Source organism: Morus notabilis, unplaced genomic scaffold, assembly GCF_000414095.1.
Source record: "Morus notabilis unplaced genomic scaffold, ASM41409v2 Scaffold673, whole genome shotgun sequence".
Classification (NCBI taxonomy): domain Eukaryota; kingdom Viridiplantae; phylum Streptophyta; class Magnoliopsida; order Rosales; family Moraceae; genus Morus; species Morus notabilis.
In genome coordinates this window covers 113,150-124,805 of record NW_010357185.1, presented here as the reverse complement: position 1 = coordinate 124,805, position 11,656 = coordinate 113,150, and the positions used below count along the sequence as shown (strand labels likewise).

Here is an 11,656-nt window from a genome sequence, read left to right as displayed (position 1 = left end):
ATAATGGGACGGAGTATTTTAACACTATCTTAGGGGATTTTCTAATGGCAAATGGAATAATTCACCAAAGTTCCTGTGTCGACACTCCCCAACAAAATGGAGTAGCCGAACGGAAAAATAAACACTTGCTTGAGGTTGCCCGAGCATTGATGTTTACTGCCCATATGCCTAAAATGTTCTGGGGAGATGCTATCTTAACATCTGCCTATCTTATCAATAGGATGCCTAGTCAAGTCCTATCCTTTGAAACTCCACTCAATACTCTAAAGAAAGCCTTTCCCACTTCACGCCTACCCTCAACTTTACCCCTCAAGGTGTTTGGTTGTACCGCATTTATTCACGTCCACTCTCATAATCGAAGTAAGTATCCTAGAGCTACTAAGTGTGTCCTCATTGGCTATTCCCCTACACAGAAGGGCTACAAATGCTTTGACCCCTCCATAAAAAGGGTATTCGTTAGTCTTGATGTTACCTTCTTTGAAAGCACTCCGTTCTTCCAAAAAACTTCTCTTCAGGGGGAGATCTCTAATAAAGATCGTTTTGTGGACTTTGAACTTCTTCCTTCTGAGTCTATCCTAAACACTGAAAACACCACCACCTTTCCTTCTAATTCCAATATGCCATATACAAAAGGACACTTGAACTCAGGGGGAGATGTGGGAAAGCAAAATAACAGGGAGCTGCTTGTCTACTCAAGAAGGCCAAAGTCAAAATATCAAGACACCTCACTTCCGAAGCACCAAGAGAATCCAACCCGGTGATAGATCCAGGTATGACCGAGACCATCACAGAAGAAGGTATCTCTAATACCCCTGAAATTCCTGATACTGATGTTCCCATAGTTCACAGGAAAAAGCCACGATCATGTACACTTCATCCCATCTCCAAGTTTGTGTCACAAAAAAACTTATCTACGGTTTTCCGAGCCTTTGTCTCTAATCTCAACAATACAGAAATTCCAAAGAATGTGCAGGAGGCACTAGCCATTCCGGAGTGGAGAAATGGTGTCATGGAGGAAATGAGAGCTTTGAAGAAAAATGAGACGTGGGATGTAATGGAGCTGCCGAGAGGGAAGAAAAAGTGGGTTGCAAGTGGGTATTTACCCTCAAATACAGAGCGGATGGAACGGTAGAACGATACAAAGCTCGACTTGTTGCCAAGGGCTTCACACAAACTTATGGCATCGACTACACTGAGGCATTCGCTCCCGTGGCAAAGCTAAATACGGTTCGGGTTCTTCTATCATTGGCATCTAATCTGGATTGGCCCCTTCAGCAACTAGACATCAAGAATGCGTTCTTGAACTGAGAATTAGAAGAAGAGGTCTATATGGACATGCCACTAGGATTCAGCAAAGGGCAAGAAGACGAGCGAGTGTGTAAACTCAAGAGATCACTTTATGGCCTTAAGCAGTCCCCAAGAGTGTGGTTTGACAGGTTTGCAAAAGTGATAAAGGATCAAGGATATTTACAGGGTCAATCAGATCATACTATGTTCTTCAAACAAGCCAAAGATGGGAAGAGGGCGATCCTAATAGTTTATGTGGATGATATAATCCTTACTAGTGATAATATAGCAGAAATGGAGAGGTTGAAGAGTATTCTTGCTATGGAGTTTGAAGTGAAAGATTTGGGGCAAATGAGGTATTTTTTGGGAATAGAAGTTGCTAGGTCAAAGAAAGGAATCAGTGTCTCCCAGAGGAAATATGTTCTTGATCTTCTCACAGAAACAGGTATGCTTGGATGCAAACCAAGTGACACCTCGATTGAAGCAGGGAAGAAGATCGTAGACGATGGGAAGTTGGTTGATAAAGACAAATATTAGAGACTAGTAGGCAAGCTAATATACTCGTCTCATACTAGACCTGATATTGCATTTGCAGTTAGTGTGGCTAGCCAACACATGCATTCGCCAAAGGAAGCTCACTTGGAGGCAGTATACAAGATACTTAGGTATCTCAAAGGATCACCTGGCAGAGGATTATTTTTCAAGAAGACTGACTGCAGAGGGATAGAAGTCTATACAAATGCAAACTGGGCAGGTTCAATTGAAGATAAGAAATTTACTTCTGGATACTGTACTTTTGTATGGGGGAATTTAGTAACCTGGAGGAGCAAAAAATAAAATGTGGTGGCTCAGAGCAGTGCCGAAGCGGAATTTAGAGCAGTTGCCCAAGGAATATGTGAAGCACTATGGATGAGGAAACTACTAGAAGAACTCCAAGTTATAGTAGAATTCCCGGTTAAACTCTACTGTGATAACAAAGCGGCAATTAATATATCACTCAATCCAATTTAACATGACCGAACCAAGCATGTGGAAGTGGACAGACACTTCATCAAAGAAAAGGTGGAGAAGGGAATCATTTGCATGACCTATGTTAATACTCAAAATCAGGTTGCAGACATCTTCACCAAAGGGCTCGCAAGACAAAAATTCAATGATTTCTTAAGCAAGTTGGAAATGATTAACATATATGATCCAACTTGAGGGGGAGTGTTGAAATCCCGAATTTATTGTTAGGGATAAGGTTCCCGATTCAGGATAGAATGTTTCCTAATTTGATTTTAATTTAAACAAATCACTTTCCTGATCTCTAGGCCTTAGTTTTAGGAGATTTGATTTTCATAGTTGTATTATAAATTAGGAGCCCTAATGTACCGATTATTCATTCAATATAGAAAACAGAAAGCAATATTTGTGCTTTCAACCTACAATGCATGTATTCAGTTTTTATCCTACTTAACTTAAATCCCTTCATCTCGAGAATCTGTCTCCACAGTTCTAACTTACGGTTAAACTCCTTCCCTATGTTCATCAACTAAAACTATATCGTCCGCAAAAAGCATACACCAAGGAACTTTATCTTGGATTTCTCTTGTCAGTTCATCCATCACAATGGTGAAAAGATAAGGACTAAGAGCAGATCCTTGATGAAGGCCGATCCGAATGGAGAACTCTGCCGTGTCGCCTCCAGCAGTTCTCACACTCGTGACCACCCCATTGTACATATCCTTAATTACCTTGATATACCTCCCATGCACTCCTCTCTTTTCTAGCACCCACCATAAAACTTCCATCGTTACCCTATCATATGCCTTTTCTAAATCTATAAAGACCATATGTAGGTCCGTCTTGGCTTCTCTGTACCTTTCCATTATGAATAATTATCTTTATTTTTTTAGTTTTCAATTGATAACAAGTAGAGTTTTAAATTTTAATTTGCTCATAAAGAAGTGGTGTTTCTTGTTTTATTCAATTGAGCATTTATAAAATAATTTATACTACTATAAGCTCTGAGAAACATATACTAAGATAAGTTAACAAAGGAGCCTTTTCCTTTATGCTTTCGATATATCAAATATATTATACATTATAAAAATAATTTATACTACTATAAGCTCTGAGAAACATATACTAAGATAAGTTAACAAAGGAGCCTTTTCCTTTATGCTTTCGATATATCAAATATATTATACATTATAAAAATAATTTATACTACTATAAGCTCTGAGAAACATATACTAAGATAAGTTAACAAAGGAGCCTTTTCCTTTATGCTTTCGATATATCAAATATATTATACATTATTTTAAGTATATATGAAGTTTGGGTTGGGTTGAGTTGTATGAGTTGAGATATCCTCAACCCAAAACCCAACCCATTGCTTCGGTTTGAAGTATTTATAATCCATAATATATACTTTTCTTTGTTGGTTTGTCATTTTTGGGTTGGGTTGGGTTGATGGGTTGGGCAGGTTTGATTTACACGCCTTTTAAAATCAGAAGAATAGTGAATTGAGATCTAGTCTTTGTCAACAATACAAGTGAAAATTTTAATTGAAAAACTTGGAGTCTCAGATAAATTGAGTGTTGGAAAAGGAACAATCCTTCTGGAAAAAGGAAAATAATAGAGAGTGTACCTCAATGATGCCTTTTCGGGGGGCATGAATAGCCAAACACAAGCAGTAATCACTCTTCACAGGTTCATAGTAATTGGAACTAGAAGCGGCAGTATCTCGATTGACAAGCATCTCCATGAATAGACAGCTAGCGTCACGATATCCCTACAGAACAAGTTTTAATACCCACCAGACAAGATGGAGAAGAGGAAGGGGACAGGTTTTAAAAAAGAAAAATAATGTCAAAAGATGTTTGGGGGAAACCTTCCATAATCGCACTACAACAAGTGCCTGAGTGTCTAATAGCAATATACGACCAAGTGAGTCTGTAATTGCTGCCAATGTGCCACTAGGCGATAAGGTGAGCTTCTCACCTTTTCTTGGATAATCCTTCAAAGATGTCAACGGAGAAGCTGTAAAATTCATGACGCAAGTCATGCAAGAAGATTTTCACACAGTTGAAAATAGCTTGTAAGTACAACATTATAATATCCAACACAAAGCGACATTTACTAAATCTAAATTGATAATAAACAAGTGATTACTATATGATATCATTTTCACCTAAGAACGGATCTAGTTGCTGATTATCTGTTTCCTACTATTATTCTGCACTTAAGAGTCGAAGAACATGTTCCAAAAATTCAGAAACTTTCTATCAATTGATTTCAGTAGAACAAGTTGAATTGCCAAAGAAAATTAAAAATGGAAAGAAGAAAAGGAAAAAATGGAGTCCCGTGTTGAAGATGGGGAATCAAACTGCAGGAAAGTTGTTAATCCTTAAAATTGTTTCCCATAATCATGCAGCTACTTCCACTATTCAACGTGCACATACAGATATGTTAAAAACTACTGCACATTGCATTTCCTTTCTTTCTTCTTAATAAATCTTTTTCTTTTATTAAAAAAAAAAACAGTTGCTGAATCTGTAAACACTGAAAAACGTGGTGCTGTATGATTTGATTACTTCCCTCTAAATCCAAGGTTCTGACCGTTTAGACGAGGACCAATAAAACATAATAATGACAATTTTTACCTCGAGCAAAAGCTTGAGGCTTTATATTTGATTTTCTCGGTGAATTTTGTTCACTCCGCCAAATCATTTTAGAAAAGGAAGCTATTGTTGAAAATGCTGCAGGAACAACTTTAGATATGATAGCTCCCACTAAAGACCTACTTTTGTCCTCTGACAGCCTACATTAGAAAGAAGTAGAATCTAGTCAACATACCTGTAGGAGAAACAAAATAACAAAGAAAGCAATTTTGGCTGGAAAGGGTGGCAATACTATTTGCGACTATAGCAGTGCAAAATCCCAGCATACCAACCTGAAGGCTGAGATCACAGCATTCTCTCCGACAGTGATTGCACAGTAATAGCGCTGACTTGACTGCCCAAGAATAAAAGTAGCTGAATTCAAAACCAGAATACTTCCATCACTTGAGGGGAAAAAAGAGTTCAGAAGCATTGCTGTGAAGAACCACAAAGTAGCCAACCAACATGACAACGCTGGGAATGATGAATGATTAACATCTAATGGAAGGAAAAGTCAATAAACTATTGCCAATATTTGACTAACATTATCTTAGTCCACCAACATATGCTTTTAAAGAGACTAAAAGCATAATCTTGGTCCACCAACATATGTGTTTAAGAGATACATAGAACAAATCTTTGTCCGCTAATATGCCTCTGAAGAGAGCATTCACAAATCAACAAAATCAAACAGCCTACTGCGGTACCTGAAGCTCCATCAGTGGTGGAGGCATCATTCCACTAATTGCGGCATCAGCACAAGTGCCAGATTTGCTGACGTTCCACAGCTGGAAGGACAATCTCCCATAAGGATTTCCAAAATCATCAGATTCTTGCTTTCTAGGTCTTTTATCCCAAAATCGAGAACTTGAATCATGGTACCATTGTTGCAGCATACTCTACATGTTAAACATTCAAATCAGATCATGATAGTATCAGATTTAGTATCATTTAAAAATTCTATTTATAATGAAAGGTCAACTTCTGAAAGTAAACATAACGCAAAAAACCTCAAGTATAAGCATTATAAGCAATAAAATAAGACAATGGATTTCTGTAAAAAGATGACACGTCAAAGTAAACTCGCTAGTCACTTCGAATGATTAACAAACCTGAATTTCAGAGCCATAGAAACGAGCAATTACACCTGGCATAACAACACAAACCTCCTCTGAGGATGTTTCTTCGATCAAATCTCTCTTTGTTCCACGAACTCTCAACTTTAAAACCCGTCCAGGATATATAAACTGTAATAACGCTAAACTATAAGTTCAAATGTGCACAAGTTCCCTAAGTTCAATAATCAATCAATCCAAAGCATTACTATCACTGCCAAATTTGCGGATATAGAAAAAAATATGTAATTCACACACACAGATACATATATATGTGTGTGTGTGTGTGTGTGTGTGTGTAATTGAATTTTGAACCATAAGTTCTATAACCAATCAATCCAAACAATGACTATCACAATGCCATACACACTTCACAGAAGAAAGGCGAATGGAAGGAAAATTATGGATACTAGTAACATCTACATGGTACGTAAGAAATTGCAAGAAAATCAGAATCAGGAACGCGTCAATCAGAAAATTGTTGCACATTTTCCACGGGCAAACAAACCTTAAAAGCTTTCTACACAGAAATTCAAAAGCGAAAACACCATTAAAAAACACATTTTCCAATTATCCTCTATCTTCCAATCCAATAAAAGAAAAGGATCAAGAACAATTAAACCCAACCTGCTTATGAATCAACTCCCCGGCCAAAGAGTAAATCAGGAGATACCCACAAGAGGTGCCGACGGCGATCGCCCGAATGTCATCGAAGACCAGCCATTCGACGGCGGAGATGAACTCGGCCTCGATGGGGGACAAATCGGGTCGGATCTTGACCCGGGAAGAATCGGAATCAGAGTGGGACCAGGAGAGAGTGAGAATGAGGGATCGGTTGGCGAGGGCGAGGGAGTGGGTGTCGAGGGCGCAGAGAAGGTTTGGGTTGTCGACGAGCCAGCCTTCCTTGCCGGTGCCCAATTCGCTGAGCTCTTCGCACGCTATGCACCCCAATTCGGTCGTGTGGCTTCTCTTCGCCATTGTTGTTTTCGGAGATTTCATGACATTCTTTCTCAATTTCTGGTTTCTAAGGAAAAAAACATACTCATTTAACTTTGTACCCGATTTTAACGTGCTCACTAATTTTTTTTTGAAAGAAAATTGTAGCACATAACAGATGGTACAAGGGAAGGGATAGATAAAAGGAGGGAGACGGATGAAAGAAGAGAGGTGGAAGGAAATCACAATTTCATTGGTTGGATAGACGAGAGGAGAGGAGAGGAGAGAGATGGACGAAGAGGTTCTTTCTTTCATTGGGCAATCCTTTTCCTTAATGGAAGGATTCGTCAATTCCTTAAATTTTTAATTAAAAGTCTATTTTATCTTCCAAAAAAATTATTATCAAATATAAATAATTAAACAACCAACAATCATTCATCATTTTAATTCTCTTTTTTTAATACTAAATAATATAAAAAAATTATCATAATCATCTTCATTCTTCATATTCCTCATCTATCTAACTCTTTGTATCATTCATATTCTCCATTCATCTTATCAAACATTACTCACATAAATAGTAACTTTTAAAACTATTTGAAATAAATAATAATTTATTGTATAAATGATTCATTTATAATTAGTAAAAAATAATTTATGTGGTAAAAGATTCTTTATTTATGTGGATTTTTTTACCAATCATAAAAAGAAAATTTTATGTGACAATTTTTTTTTCAAGTTATAAATGAAACATTTACAAAGAAAACTACTGTTTATTTCAAATAATTTTGAAATCTATATGTACTTCATTCTCCTATTTTTAAAATGGTTCATTCTATTTTTTGAATTATGTATTTTAGTGTAAAATATATTCATATATTTATAAAATTAATAAATTGATAACGTGACACTATTTATTCATTTATAAATATCCCCATATTATTAATTTTAAATCAATTTATTTTGTCCTCTGAGTTATTGCTTTTACATAACTTATTTCTTGATTTTCTTAATTGAAGGATAAATTGACATATAAACAGAGCTGAAAGTTTAGACCACCTGGTCCAGCTTGACCAGAGAGGGATAATCGGCCTAGGGCCAGGCTAAACTTTTATAAGGATAATTTAAAAAAAAATAACAATAAAATCAAAGCACTTTGGGCTAATCAAAACTGGCATGAAAATAGTTTTGGGCCTAAAGTATCAGCCCAACCCGTCCTGCGGATTAAAGCCTGAGTCAAAAGTGGGGGGTTCCAGACTAACTTGTTTAGTGAATATTTATGAAAAAGTATTAGCTCAGGAGGCATTTCAATTTTTTTTTGGGACATGTTGAAATAAGATACCAGTTAAGAGAGAATTTATAAAATTAATCCAAACAATTACATAAAGTACGTTTGGATCTTGGACTCGATGACAACCTAGCCGAAACAACTGCAAAAGAAGTTGTTACTGTGAATTCTGCAGCCAACACGACATTTGATGAAAGGTCAATGTTTTTTGTTTCTTCCTATGGTCTAATTGAAAATGCAATAATAATTTCTATATCAACTCGGTCCAAAAAAAATAACTTTTTATTTTTATTTTTTTGTTATAATATTGCTCCGAGTATATACACAGAAAGGCTTGTTAAAAAAATAATTTTCTTATTAAAGTGCCATATGCATTGTAGGATTTGAATGAAGAACATATATGGCTTGTTCTTTTAGAGTTTAATTTAAGTATAATTCTTGAGTTGAATTTGAGTTATAATTTGAGTTGAACTTATAACTTGAGTTTGTGTTTAGTTGTATACATTTGAGTTATGGTTTGAGATAAGAATCTTTTTTAGTTTGTGTTTGAGTGAATCAAAACTTGAATTTGTATTTAGATAGTATTTTAATAAAAACTCAATGTTGATGAAAAATTTTAATAGGGTATATGAGTCGGGTTTTATTCATCTTTTCGTTGTCAACGTATAGAAAAAAAAAACCATCTCAATCAGAATTAAAACGAAAAAGTTATAGCATTTTTAAGAATAGAAAAAATATTGTTCATTAATTTGAGTTTGAGTTTCTGAACTCGAGTTAAAGGAAAAACTTAAACTCGAGTTAGTCTTAAACTCGAGTTTGAACTCGAGTTTAAACTCGAGTTTAAACTTAAAAGAACATAAACTCGAATAAAGTTATAATTCGAGTTACTTTTTTTTGAGTTTTTCACTCAAAAGAATAAGCCCATAATTATTAATCTTTTGAATGGGTCTGTTGGAGACGCTGTTACATGTTTGAATCTTTTTAACCTTTCTTCTCATAATAGTCTGCGGTTTCTTGCGTAGTATTTTGATCATTCATATTTATTGTTGAGTAGATTTAAGTCTCATGTTTGCATAATTTATTGACGTTTCATTTTCTTTTTTGTACTGCAGATAAAGTTAGGGACGGTGGATCAACGTGAAGCACAAATTGAATGGGGTGATTCGACCGTATATGAATACAGCCAAGAAGCGTAAGTATCTTGGCGATTGACGTCACTGCTTGGAGTTTACGCTTCTCAATGGGGTTTTTGTTTACTAGATCTTCATTTACATCTAAATGTCTTTTAGCTTTATTTACATTGTTCTTCTTAGCCAATTTTTTTTCTAATATATCTGTGAAAACAGTTAAAATTTAGAGACTATCTATGGAAATTAATTTTTATTTTTCGTATTGTTTTGGTCCCTAAAATTTAGATGCTTCCAAATTTACTCTCTAATTTGCTGGTATTGCAGATGAAGTTGCGCACATCGATCAAACTGAAGCCCAACCAATTGTGTCAACATATCATAAAAGAATGCTCTCAAGAATATAAAGTTTTGCTAGGGATTGACTCCATCTCAAAAGCTTTTGGGCTTGAGCTTATTGGTTTCTTTTTTTAAAATCAGAGAGAGAGCGAGTGAGCCTTATTGGGGTTTTTATTTGGCTTGCTTAGGCCCTGTTAGTTTCGCTGATTCGAGTTTAGAATTCGAATTTTGTTACAGTAAAAAATTCTCATAAACAATCACATCTAACTTTTTTACTACAGTAAAAAGTTCTCACATAAAATCACATCTCAACTCAAATTAAAAACTCGAATCAACGAACTAAACGGGCCTTAGTTATCGTTCTTGGTTCATGTACCATTAAGTTGGTAAATTTTCATTATAGATTTTTTTTCCCTTTCTTCAAAATCCTGTTAATTTGTTGCGGCTGTCGTAATTACAGATTCTAAAGAAATATGTATAATAGAAAGAGTAATCCATACTTATTCCATGTCTTATTTATCTTTTCATCTCCGTATCAAAGTTGATAGGTATTTATTGTTGATGGTGGAATAATGATGTTCCAATGTAAGATCACATCAAGATTTCTATGTTTAAGTACACGCCCCAAAAAATGTTTGGAGACCAGAACCCTTTTGACGGTAGCTGCCACTCTGAGGAAACTGATGTCTTGTTGGAAAAGTGGCACATCAGTGACAAAGTGGATTGTCAAGTCAGAGCTGGCAATTTGGGTTGGGCCGTGTCAAACGGGCAAGGGTTGGACTGTCCATATACTCAGACGGTTCGGCTCGGTCCAACCCAATTTCTCATGGAATTCTATCACGTGAGAAAGGACTTCTTGAAGGACCAATGAAAGGCGTTCAAAGACTGAGTTTGCAACCAAATATATATATATATATATCAAGAAACAAGGAAAAAAAATTCTAAAATAGTAACCCCAATCTCTTAGTAAAATTTTTGAGAATATTTATTTTCTATATTCGTCTATAATTCTAAATTATGATTCATGATTCTCTACAGTATTTTTCTTTCATAAAAAACACATATAAAACGAAAATAATTTTAAATTATAATTCTAAATTTATAAATTAAATGTCATCTTCAAATTTTTATTTACGATGACTTTTTCACTCAACAATTTTCCATTTGAAATGTCCCACTTCAGTCCTTTTTCTGGGCTCTGTCATCTCAAAGGATGGTCTTTCTGTTGATAATTCCAAGGTGAAGAGTTAGCCTCACTGAAGTACGCAGTTTTTATGGTTTGGCGTCTTTTTATCGGCATTTCATTCCTCACTTCAGTAGCATTATGGGCCCAGTCACAGATTGTATAAAACGCGGTGCTTTTAGGTGGACAAAAGAACCAGACAAAGGTTTCCAGCTCATCAAGCTTAAGTTGACAACCGTCCTTATTTTGGTGCTTCTTGATTTTTTTCAGCCCTTTGAGTTACACTGTGATGCTTCCAAAGTCAGCATTGGAGCTGTTTTGTGTCAGAATAATCGGCCCGTAGCATTTTTCAGTGAAAAGTTATCTGGGTCACGGACGGGATACAATACTTATGACGTGGAGTTTTATGTAGTTGTCCCAGCACTGAAACATTGGCGTCACTATCTTTTCCGGTGAGAATTTATTTTGTTCACGTATCATGACGCTCTCAAACATCTCCATAGTCATGATAAGATGACTGCTCGACATGCATCTTGGGTTGCCTACGTACAGCAATTCACTTTTGTCATCAAACACAAATCTGGGGTGACAAATCGCGTTGTTGATGCGTTGAGTCGTCGGCTAAGCATGCTGACCACATTGTCTGTGGAGGTACCGGGTTTTGACTGTTTCAAAGATTTATTTAGTACTGATCCTTTTTTTTCTTCTATCATGGCGAGTGTGCAAGCGGGGAA

General features: G+C 35.9%; 1 protein-coding gene across 1 annotated transcript; it reads right to left on the bottom strand.

The window, feature by feature from the left end:
* Positions 1-1,922: 1,922 nt before the first annotated feature.
* Positions 1,923-7,239, bottom strand: LOC21387423 (rab3 GTPase-activating protein non-catalytic subunit). Its single transcript, XM_024167402.1, has 8 exons — positions 6,677-7,239; positions 6,047-6,181; positions 5,642-5,833; positions 5,228-5,289; positions 4,938-5,095; positions 4,166-4,314; positions 3,923-4,066; positions 1,923-2,000 (listed from the first exon to the last, which is right to left on the bottom strand). The coding sequence occupies exons 1-8, from the start codon at positions 7,046-7,048 to the stop codon at positions 1,923-1,925; spliced, it is 1,290 nt and encodes a 429-aa protein (XP_024023170.1). The 5' UTR covers positions 7,049-7,239.
* Between the last annotated feature and the right edge of the window lie 4,417 nt (positions 7,240-11,656).